A 12,667-nucleotide genomic window follows, 5' to 3' on the forward strand; every position below is an offset into this window, starting at 1 on the left:
ACAGGCCCTCATTAACATCGACGGGGCTGTAGTGGAGCGGGTCAAGAGTTTCAAGTTCCTTGGTGTCCACATCACCAACGAACTATCATGGTCCAAACATGCCAAGACAGTCATGAAGAGGGCACGACAAAACTTTTTCCCCCTCAGGAGACTGAAAAGATTTGGCATGGGCCCCCAGATCCTCAAAAGGTTCTACAGCTGCACCATCGAGAGCATCCTGACCGGTTGCATCACCGCCTGGTATGGCAACTGCTCGGCATCTAACCGTAAGGCGCTACAGAGGGTAGTGCAAACGGCCCAGTACATCACTGGAACCAAGCTTCCTGCCAAGCTTCCATGCCAAGATCAGGACCCTAGACGGTACAATCAGGGTTGATCAGGACCCTAGACAGTACAATCAGGGTTGATCAGGACCCTAGACGGTACAATCAGGATGGATCAGGGCCCTAGAAGGTACAATCAGGATGCATCAGGGCCCTAGAAGGTACAATCAGGGTTGATCAGGACCCTAGAAGGTACAGTCAGGGTTGATCAGGACCCTAGACGGTACAATCAGGGTTGATCAGGATCCTAGACGGTACAGTCAGGGTTGATCAGGACCCTAGACAGTACAATCAGGGTTGATCAGGACCCTAGACGGTACAATCAGGATGGATCAGGGCCCTAGAAGGTACAATCAGAGTGATCAGGGCCCTAGAAGGTACAATCAGGGTTGATCAGGACCCTAGAAGGTACAGTCAGGGTTGATCAGCAGCCTAGACGGTACAATCAGGGTTGATCAGGACCCTAGACGGTACAGTCAGGGATGATCAGGACCCTAGACAGTACAATCAGCGTTGATCAGGACCCTAGACGGTACAATCAGGGTTGATCAGGACCCTAGACAGTACAATCAGGGTTGATCAGGACCCTAGACGGTACAATCAGAGTTGATCAGGGCCCTAGACAGTACAGTCAGGGTTGATCAGGACCCTAGACAGTACAATCAGGGTTGATCAGGACCCTAGACGGTACAATCAGGGTTGATCAGGACCCTAGACAGTACAATCAGGGTTGATCAGGACCCTAGACGGTACAATCAGGGTTGATCAGGACCCTAGACGGTACAATCAGGGTTGATCAGGACCCTAGACGGTACAATCAGGATTGATCAGGACCCTAGACGGTACAATCAGGATTGATCAGGACCCTAGACAGTACAATCAGGGTTGATCAGGACCCTAGACGGTACAATCAGGGTTGATCAGGACCCTAGACGGTACAATCAGGGTTGATCAGGACCCTAGACGGTACAATCAGGGTTGATCAGGACCCTAGACGGTACAGTCAGGGTTGATCAGGACCCTAGACGGTACAATCAGGGTTGATCAGGACCCTAGACGGTACAATCAGGCTTGATCAGGACCCTAGACATTACAATCAGGCTTGATCAGGACCCTAGACATTACAATCAGGGTTGATCAGGACCCTAGACATTACAATCAGGGTTGATCAGGACCCTAGACAGTACAATCAGGGTTGATCAGGACCCTAGACAGTACAATCAGGATTGATCAGGACCCTAGACAGTACAATCAGTTTTGATCAGGACCCTAGACAGTACAATCAGGGTTGATCAGGACCCTAGACAGTACAATCAGGGTTGCAAAATTCCGGTAACTTTCCCAAAATTCCCTGGTTTTCCAGAAATCCTGGATTCCCTCGTAATTTCAAGGATCTTCCAACCAGGATTTCTGGAAAACTGGGGAATTTGGGGACATTTACAGGAATTTTGCAACCCTAGATACAATGTTTTTAGTGTTTGTATCTTCTATTGTAGGATTACAGCTTTCATTCAGACAATAGAATATCATAGAATAGAAAACAGCATTGTCCAAGAAAAGAAAAATGTTAATTCAGAAGAAGTGAACTCTGTTTATTCTATTTCCATAGCTACAGCACACCCATTAGAGGAACTGAAAATAACCTCCATACACGGTTCAGAAAACATTTGGAAAAGGGCAGTTGTCTCACCCGACTATATCATTGCTCCTATCCCCCTGTAGAACCAGCAGTGATGACGATCAGTAGAGAGACTATTGCTTTTGTAGTCATGACTTTCTCCCTCCTCTCCGCCTTATTGGCTCTGACCCCGTGACCTGTGACCCCTGTAATAGACTGGGCCTGTCAGAGCACTTCCAGGTCGTTACAGAGGATCAGGGCCTGACTGACTAGACACCCCAGAAGTAATCAGCCGAGGGAGGGTGGATTAAAGGCAGGGAGATGACCAACAAAGGGCAGGCGGTCGAAACGCCATGGCAACTCTGTCTGAGCAGAGGAGACCAAAGGAGAGGAGTTAAGATCTGGGAGTTTTACACACTAGAACACAGGCATTAGCATAGGTGGGCACACATGCTCAGAACACACACATACAGTATGTCCAGCTCCATTCCAGGCATGGACAACATGACACTATTCCTAAATATGCAAACACACAACGCGCACGCACACACGCAAACCTTCCCCTGGACATACACCAGACAAGCCTGTCATATGTACACCTGCCACGCATGAACAGTGACAGACAGACAGACATACAACCCCATTATGACAAATCCTGCTGATTGGTACATTCCCTTCTTGGCAACCGTCCCTCCAGCGAGCCGGAATGATGGACCGGTGGAAATAGGAGCGGAGCGACGTTCCTTATGGTGTAAATAATGTGGACACCTCAGCCAGCAGCCCTCCAAATGAGCTTTCCGGGGGGGGGGGGGGTCTGCCCGCCGCATGACGCTTAAATTAAATGTCACGGCGGCGAGTGGGATGTCGTGGGTGTGGTGGTCGAGACAGCGAGGTAGAATGGATTAGAAGCCTGATTGGAAACCGGAATGAGATAATGAAGACAGAAGTTAATTCAGTTTTCAGCTGGGGAGGGGAAGGAGGGGGAAGGCAGGGTGCGTTCTCCTTGACAAAAAAACAGACTCAGACACTCAAAGCCTGTTAGAGGGAGGGAGGAGAGGGAGGGAGGAGAGGGAGGAGAGAGGGATGTAAGGAGGGGGACTGGAAACATCCCGCTGATTCACACTCAGTCAGCCCACTCCAAAACGTTCCTCTCATCGTATGACCAGACTAACATTAGATGACACTATATTTTTATGATGTATTATCTAGCGCCGATTATCTTCTTGTTCACTTTTGGTCCAGCAGGTCAGTTTATATGACGTAGATTTTGTACAACACCATCGTTAGTGGAAGAGGTTACACACTTATATATTATGAATGTCTTGGTGACCTAGTAAAACATGAATATCATTGATTACTGTCGACTTTGGTCAGACAGATTTCCCCTCTTGAACAGCCTCCAGAAGTCCCACGTCTGTCTTGTTATAATGGGTATAATGTAATACAGAAATATGGAATATAGAATGGGATCAAAGCGCACTCTGAATGGAATTAGACTCTGCTAACTGTCATCCTAATGGGCTCTTATGAATACAGCACAGACCCATTCACCCTCCTAGATAGAACTATTCTATTTCTATCCCCCTATGTACAGTTAGCATAGAACCCATTCACTTTTGGTTGAAACTAAAGTTTCAATGCCCTTTCTGCTAAAATAGACGTTTGTATGCACTCACTGTACTATAAGTCACTTTGGATAAAGCATCTGCTAAATAGCATATATTAATATGTATATATTATTGAATGTAGGGAGAATCACATTGTAGCCCTGAGCATTGCTCTGACATATGATCTGGCCATCCCATCAGTTTAATGAGACAACAGTCTATCTTCTCCTCCTCTCCCTCTTCCTAAATCACCCAGACCCACCTGTCATCTCACATCCCATCCCACCTCTCCTCCTCCCTCCCAATATTACAACCCCAAACACACACACACATCATTATATGAACTAGTAAACATGTAGGATTACTGCTTAGGGACCATGTTGTAGAGTTAGAGGGGGGTAGTTGGATTACTGCTTAGGGACCATGTTGTAGAGTTAGAGGGGGGTAGTTGGATTACTGCTTAGGGACCATGTTTTAGAGTTAGAGGGGGGTAGTTGGATCCCTGTGGAATCTCCCTGGACCCTCCCATGGGTGTCACCTGTCACGATACTAACACATTATGCACCAGGAGTGGATTGGGGAGCGGGTGAAATTATGTAATAATAACCCCAAACACACACCTGAGACTCTTAGCCCTGCACCCCTATTCCCCATACACACCCCTCCCACTCTATTAAAGAGATCACTTCTTCAATTAACCCTGCCTTAGCCGGGGGGGCTCGCTGGTGAAATGATGCAGAGTGTGTGTGTTTGCGTACACGTACGTGTGTTTGTGCACGGCTGGGATCAGCCCCTCTCCCAGTTATGTTAATTGAATCAATTTCTGTCGTGTTGAAAAGTAGGAGCCCATCTCTCTTTCTCTCAATCTCTCTCACACACACACACTCCCCCCTCGCCCCAGAAGAAGGGTATTATTGAAATGGGAGGCTGAGACGTCCCATCTCACACATAGTGATATACATCACCCCCGTTCACTACCACTAATCATATGTGTATGGGCTGATTAGATCACACAGGCCAATCACAAAGGCTTCCTGAGCATCCAATCATAGCTGTTCTAGATGGAGGATAAACACATTATGACGTGTGGATGGTGATTTGTATGGTGATCCGGGGTTTAGTGGCTGAGTGCCACATCTCTCTTCATTGGGGATTGTTATGTATTCAGAATGCACTTGGCAGAATCAGAATGCACTCATTGAGGATGGTGATTAGTCATTCTGCTCTCTCTCACTTTCTCTCTCTCTCTCCCGCTCTCTCTCTCTCTCTCCCTCTCTCGCTCTCTCTTTCTCTCTCTCTCTCTCTCTCCCTCTCTCTCTCTCTCTCTCTCTCTCTCTCTCTCTCTCTCTCTCTTTCTCTCTCTCTCTTTCCTCTCCTCTCCCTCTCTCGCTCTCTCTTACTCTCTCTCTCGCTCTCTCTTACTCTCTCTCTCGCTCTCTCTTTCTCTCTCCCGCTCTCTCTCCCGCTCTCTCTCTCTCGCTCTCTCTTTCGCTCTCTCTCTCTCTCTCTCTCTCTCTCCCTCTCTCGCTCTCTCTTTCTCTCCCGCTCTCTCTCTCTCGCTCTCTCTTTCTCTCTCTCTCTCTCCCGCTCTCTCTCCCGCTCTCTCTCCCGCTCTCTCTTTCGCTCTCTTTCGCTCTCTTTCGCTCTCTTTCGCTCTCTTTCGCTCTCTCTCTCTCTCTCTCTCTCTCTCTCTCTCTCTCTCTCTCTCCCGCTCTCTCTCTCTCTCTCTCCCGCTCTCTGCAGGTGCCTGATAACTCTGTGATGGCCCTGGTCCCCAAGCAGGTGACGGCCTACAACTCGGTCAACAACTCAACTGTGTCCAGAACCTCAGCCAGTAAATACGGTATGGATAATGTGACAATGTGTTTTTTTTATGTGTGTTTGTGTGTGAGAGAGAAAGAGAGAGAGAGAGAAGCACATTTCCGGCATATTTCCAGATTTCTCTCCTGGATAGGAGTGTCCTCCTGGAACTAAAACAATTATTCCCCCCCTCCATCTCCCAGCAGTCTGTGTGCCTGAGCGTTAAACAGGAAGAACTGTGTCCTTCTCATCGGAGTGGGATCCAGAGTCAGCACACACACTCACATGCACACATCAGCACACACACAGACGTTCACACCTACACACACACTGGGTATTCCCTGTTGCGAATGCACAAGCTCCATTGCCAGGATTTTAATAAAAAAACGTGGCTAAACAGCACCTTCTCCCTCTAAACCTTCACCACAGAAACCAACAGACTTCTCCTGCACACACTGTTCATCCCTCAAACTAACTGAGCTCCATATGTCACTAACAGATGTAAAGGCTCTGTTAACAATACCTGAACACATAGTAAAGTCTTCCATACATTAGCCACTGTTAACAATACCTGAACACATAGTAAAGTCTTCCATACATTAGCCACTATGAGCTGTTACACCTTAGTAATAGTGACAAAGCCCCAGAGGAGAAGAGGGACAGAACTGAGCCCAGGAGACAGGATAACAAGATTAGAGAGCAGGGAATTTAACAGACTAACAAAGAGAGGGAAGAGAAGAAAGAGAGCATTTGCAGTTTGCACTTTACTCCCCCCTGGGACTGGAGACAGATCTGTGTCCCAAATGGCACCCTACTCCCCATGTAGTGCACTACTTTGGACCAGAGCCCCATGGGGAATATGGTGAACTACATAGGGAATAGAGTACCATTTGGGATGCAGACAGACAGTGTCCCATCTAGCAGTGACTGTCTTGGTCTGGCCCTGTGTTCTCTTGAACCTTAGAAGAAGCCATCAAATCAAACCCTGATCAAAGGCAGCGCTGCCCGGACTCAAACACTCCAGACACATCAAATGACGGCTTTATTAGCCAGCTAGCACCTCATCTCCATACGCCATCTCACCGCCTCGCCTCCGTTCCTCCACTCAAATTAGACCAAAGAAAAAGGAGGGTGAGTGTGAAAGAGAAAGAGAGGGAACAGGACAGAGATAGAGAGAGAGATGGAGGAAGACAGAATGTCACACATCTCTTGACTTAGTTGGGGAATTGACTTCAAACGATGCCAGAGCCACTTCAGATGGGGGTGGGGGGGGACTTTGAACTGGACTGATCACAATGGAGAAGCACTGAGGAGAAGAGAGGATGATTCTAATGGAGCCAAAGGGGAGAGGGAGGGAGAAAGTGAGAGAAAATGAGGAAGGTGGAGAGAGGAGGAAATATGGAGGGATGATGAAAAAGAGGAACAGGGAGGGAGAAAGATGAAGAGGAAGTAGGGGAGAGAGGGATGGAAGGAGAAGGCTGAAAGTGATGGAGTGAGATGAAGCGCGTAGGAAAGGGATTTAGAGGGAGAAAGAGAAGGAGAAAGAGAGAGAGAAGGTGCCAGCTTCCTTTCTTAATCAAAACTGTGATATGTCATATGTCAGTATGGTAGTATGATATGTCAGTATGGTAGTATTTCAGTATGGACTGTGTGTGTGCGTGTGCGTGTGCGTGTGCATGTGTGTGTGTGTGTGTGTGTGTGTGTGTGTGTGTGTGTGTGTGTGTGTGTGTGTGTGTGTGTGTGTGTGTGTGTGTGTGTGTGTGTGTGTGTCTGTGCGGAGCGCTCCTTCTAGGGACTCCTTCCACTCCACCAAACGTGTCATCACACCCTATTACACCAGCACACTCAATAACACTCTGGAAGACGACCACCACTTTTATTATTACACACACACACACATGCACACACACACTCCAATCATTCCAAGTCAGTCAAGTTCCAGGAGTCAATATGCACACACACACTTTACCTGTTTTCTCTCTCTAGTACTTTACCCCTCCCTCTCCTCTCTTCCTCTCTCCCTCCATCATTCACTCTTCCTGCGTTTCTCTCTGGAAGGACAAATTGATTTCTGCAGCATCTGCCTTGGCAAAAACACACTTTATTTCACCGTCCTCTCCCTCGACCAACAGTCCTACTGATCAATTCTTTATTTCACCGTCCTCTCCCTCGACCAACAGTCCTACTGATCAATTCTTTATTTCACCGTCCTCTCCCTCGACCAACAGTCCTACTGATCAATTCTTTATTTCACCGTCCTCTCCCTCGACCAACAGACCTACTGATCAATTCTTTATTTCACCGTCCTCTCCCTCGACCAACAGACCTACTGATCAATTCTTTATTTCACCGTCCTCTCCCTCGACCAACAGGCCTACTGATCAATTCTTTATTTCACCGTCCTCTCCCTCGACCAACAGTCCTACTGATCAATTCTTTATTTCACCGTCCTCTCCCTCGACCAACAGACCTACTGATCAATTCTTTATTTCACCGTCCTCTCCCTCGACCAACAGGCCTACTGATCAATTCTTTATTTCACCGTCCTCTCCCTCGACCAACAGTCCTACTGATCAATTCTTTATTTCACCGTCCTCTCCCTCGACCAACAGACCTACTGATCAATTCTTTATTTCACCGTCCTCTCCCTCGACCAACAGGCCTACTGATCAATTCTTTATTTCACCGTCCTCTCCCTCGACCAACAGTCCTACTGATCAATTCTTTATTTCACCGTCCTCTCCCTCGACCAACAGTCCTACTGATCAATTATTTTCACACTGTGTAAACATTCATCGAGCCGGAGTGTTTTTAAATGTCATCGCCATTCTCGTCAAATGGGGAGGGCATATGAATATTTCATCTCGCCATACACCTGTTCGATGTTGTGTCCGTGAGTTGTGCCAAGGCGTATTCTACCTCCCGAGAGAGAAAGACGGCATGTAAAATGAACCACGTGCATGCTGTTGTAAAGGTTGTAATGTCCAGACTCAAAGGCTCGGTAGCTTGAAGCTTCTAACTGAACCCAGACAAACTATTGGAGCTTTGACCGAATTTGGCTTATTTGACATTGTATCCTTTAGAATAACTGTGTAGTATCCTTTAGAATAACTGTGTAGTATCCTTTAGAATAACTGTGTAGTATCCTTTAGAATGACTGTGTAGTATCCTTTAGAATAACTGTGTAGTATCCTTTAGAATGACTGTGTAGTATCCTTTAGAATAACTGTGTAGTATCCTTTAGAATGACTGTGTAGTATCCTTTAGAATGACTGTGTAGTATCCTTTAGAATAACTGTGTAGTATCCTTTAGAATAACTGTGTAGTATCCTTTAGAATATCTGTGTAGTATCCTTTAGAATATCTGTGTAGTATCCTTTAGAATAACTGTTTAGTATCCTTTAGAATAACTGTGTAGTATCCTTTAGAATAACTGTGTAGTATCCTTTAGAATAACTGTGTAGTATGGCTTGACCCCCTGTATTTTGTTTTGTCTGTCTTTGGTTTGTGTTGCGTCTGTCTTTTTTGTGTGTTGTCTATGTTGTCGTCTCTGACCATTTTCACTCGATTGCGGCGACCTGAACAGTACTGTGCTGGCTCAGATGTTTTCTTTACACATCCCCTCTGTTAGGTGTGTTGTCTCTCTATACTCTGCACCATATCCGCGGGAAGTAGGGAGGCTGAGGGTGCTGTAGCACCTCCTAATAATACAAACTAATTCAAAACTCCTGTATTAGCAGACCGATATAGCCGTCTGTAGCGCAGATCTCCCAAAAATATTTCACCAAGATGGTTGTTTTTTTTGCCACCCCGTTTGGCGAATGAAACGCAGCACCCCCACCCCCAAACATCTTCCCGCGGCTCCACTGTCTATACTATGTCTGTGCTGATCATGTTATATTTCCATAGTCTGCTACAGTATGTCCACTGGTTTCTGCTTCATCTCTGTGTCATATCCTGATGTTGTTCTTTACGTTCCACAGAGAATATGATCAAGTACACAGGGAGCCCCGACAGCCTGCGCTCGCGCACGCCCATGATCACGCCCGACCTGGAGAGCGGGGTCAAGGTGTGGCACCTGGTAAAGAACCACGAACACGGGGACCAGAAGGAGGGAGACCGCGGCTCCAAGATGGTCTCTGAGATATACCTGACCAGGCTGCTGGCCACTAAGGTGAGTTATCACATGAACGCACACACACACCTACACTAGAGGAAGTCATTTCAGGTGAGGAATATTATTCAAATATAATATTATTCCTCGTCTCCTGTAGGCTCTGAGACCTAAGTGAAAGTATGCAGATGTATATTGTGTCTTTCAGACCTCAGCAGCATATCTAATGATAGAGGTGACACACAAAGGTACAACCTGTAAAGGCTTTTTCTGTAGACAGAGATGTTATCTGGTGAAAAACAGAAATGGAAGTGGCCGTAAAATGAGTCTCTTTGAGCATGCCAGGGCGCTATTGCCCCTCAGAAAATCAGTTAATTTGGTTTGGAGGGAATCGTGACTTTGATCCCGCTGCTCAATAGGAATTACCAATCCACTTGCTAATGATGCGCCTCCTTTACATCACACATGCTTTCTTCCAGAGAGGGAGAGAGGGAGTCAGGAAGAGAGAGGAGAGGAGAGGGAGAGAGGGAGTCAGGAAGAGAGAGGAGAGGGAGAGAGGGAGTCAGGAAGAGAGAGGAGAGGGAGAGAGGGAGTCAGGAAGAGAGAGGAGAGGGAGAGAGGGAGTCAGGAAGAGAGAGGAGAGGGAGAGAGGGAGTCAGGAAGAGAGAGGAGAGGAGAGGGAGAGAGGGAGTCAGGAAGAGAGAGGAGAGGGAGAGAGGGAGTCAGGAAGAGAGAGGAGAGGAGAGGGAGAGAGGGAGTCAGGAAGAGAGAGGAGAGGGAGAGAGGGAGTCAGGAAGAGAGAGAGGAAAGAAGGCAAGATCCTGGCGTGTGGTGTTGTTGTAATTTGTGACCATTCCGTGCTCTTTGTGTAGTGGTTCAGACAGACAACACTCTGCCTGCTTTTCTGGTTCTATAATGGGAGTGCTTAGTGGCAGGATTCACACACACACACATCACAGAGTTGTTGGCAGAGATGGCTGAGGAGGCAACAGAGATATGGAGAGAGAGTGTTGTCTGTCATTTCTCTGGCGTGTGCTGTGATTGCCAGTGAGCAGTCACTGTGGAGCTGTGTAATGAATATGGCAAACGCTCTCTCTATGAAGCACATGTACCAGAGCCACAGTCTAACACGCTTAGACAGGCAAAAACAGTCAGTCAGCTACACACACACACATAATACACACACCCACATAAAACACACACACACTGAGCAATGCTGTATTTACCTGTGATGACCCTGGTCAGGGGGGAATGTGGTGCAGAGACGGCGTGTCATATTTACAGATGGAGTGTTTTTGTGAAGTAATCGGTTTATCTTGGGGTCCATCTCTCTTGTTGAGGTATGACTGGGCCGACAGCCATGTAATTGACTGCGTTTGACTTTCACCTCGCCAATAAATACAGTCGGTCGGCCTGGCGCTGACGTCCCCCATTTTAGGTCCATCAGTGTCACTCTGATGGGGGGCAAAGGGCTTATTTCTTGATTGCGTTCTCTTTTCTTCTCTCTCTGTTTGTGACAACACCAGCACCCCTTCACCCACTCAGTGTTTGCTGTTTTGTTTTCTGTCCTCATCCTAAATGACAGGGTAGTTCTGATGCAGGCAGCACTCTGTCCTCATCCTAAATGACAGGGTAGTTCTGATGCAGGCAACACTCTGTCCTCATCCTAAATGACAGGGTAGTTCTGATGCAGGCAACACTCTGTCCTCATCCTAAATGACAGGGTAGTTCTGATGCAGGCAACACTCTGTCCTCATCCTAAATGACAGGGTAGTTCTGATGCAGGCAACACTCTGTCCTCATCCTAAATGACAGGGTAGTTCTGATGCAGGCAACACTCTGTCCTCATCCTAAATGACAGGGTAGTTCTGATGCAGGCAACACTCTGTCCTCATCCTAAATGACAGGGTAGTTCTGATGCAGGCAGCACTCTGTCCTCATCCTAAATGACAGGGTAGTTCTGATGCAGGCAGCACTCTGTCCTCATCCTAAATGACAGGGTAGTTCTGATGCAGGCAACACTCTGTCCTCATCCTAAATGACAGGGTAGTTCTGATGCAGGCAGCACTGTCTGTCTGTCTGTCATCCTAAATGACAGGGTAGTTCTGATGCAGGCAGCACTGTCTGTCCTCATCCTAAATGACAGGGTAGTTCTGATGCAGGCAGCACTGTCTGTCCTCATCCTAAATGACAGGGTAGTTCTGATGCAGGCAGCACTCTGTCCTCATCCTAAATGACAGGGTAGTTCTGATGCAGGCAGCACTCTGTCCTCATCCTAAATGACAGGGTAGTTCTGATGCAGGCAGCACTCTGTCCTCATCCTAAATGACAGGGTAGTTCTGATGCAGGCAGCACTCTGTCCTCATCCTAAATGACAGGGTAGTTCTGATGCAGGCAACACTCTGTCCTCATCCTAAATGACAGGGTAGTTCTGATGCAGGCAGCACTCTGTCCTCATCCTAAATGACAGGGTAGTTCTGATGCAGGCAACACTCTGTCCTCATCCTAAATGACAGGGTAGTTCTGATGCAGGCAACACTCTGTCCTCATCCTAAATGACAGGGTAGTTCTGATGCAGGCAACACTCTGTCCTCATCCTAAATGACAGGGTAGTTCTGATGCAGGCAACACTCTGTCCTCATCCTAAATGACAGGGTAGTTCTGATGCAGGCAACACTCTGTCCTCATCCTAAATGACAGGGTAGTTCTGATGCAGGCAACACTCTGTCCTCATCCTAAATGACAGGGTAGTTCTGATGCAGGCAACACTCTGTCCTCATCCTAAATGACAGGGTAGTTCTGATGCAGGCAACACTCTGTCCTCATCCTAAATGACAGGGTAGTTCTGATGCAGGCAACACTCTGTCCTCATCCTAAATGACAGGAAAGTTCTGATGCAGGCAACACTCTGTCCTCATCCTAAATGACAGGGTAGTTCTGATGCAGGCAACACTCTGTCCTCATCCTAAATGACAGGGTAGTTCTGATGCAGGCAGCACTCTGTCCTCATCCTAAATGACAGGGTAGTTCTGATGCAGGCAGCACTCTGTCCTCATCCTAAATGACAGGGTAGTTCTGATGCAGGCAACACTCTGTCCTCATCCTAAATGACAGGGTAGTTCTGATGCAGGCAGCACTGTCTGTCTGTCTGTCATCCTAAATGACAGGGTAGTTCTGATGCAGGCAGCACTGTCTGTCCTCATCC

At 47.4% G+C, this 12,667-nt stretch overlaps 1 protein-coding gene across 1 annotated transcript in view; it reads left to right on the forward strand.

Moving 5' to 3' along the window:
- LOC115197990 (plexin-A4) overlaps positions 1–12,667 on the forward strand; it is a 255,585-nt gene that overhangs the window by 210,572 nt on the left and 32,346 nt on the right. The window contains exons 9-10 of the mRNA XM_029759647.1: positions 5,292–5,391; positions 9,332–9,522. Of these exons, the coding sequence (XP_029615507.1) occupies positions 5,292–5,391; positions 9,332–9,522 (291 nt within the window). The remainder of the gene's footprint in view (positions 1–5,291; positions 5,392–9,331; positions 9,523–12,667) is intronic.

Source organism: Salmo trutta, chromosome 8 (genome assembly GCF_901001165.1).
Source record: "Salmo trutta chromosome 8, fSalTru1.1, whole genome shotgun sequence".
Classification (NCBI taxonomy): Eukaryota; Metazoa; Chordata; class Actinopteri; order Salmoniformes; family Salmonidae; genus Salmo; species Salmo trutta.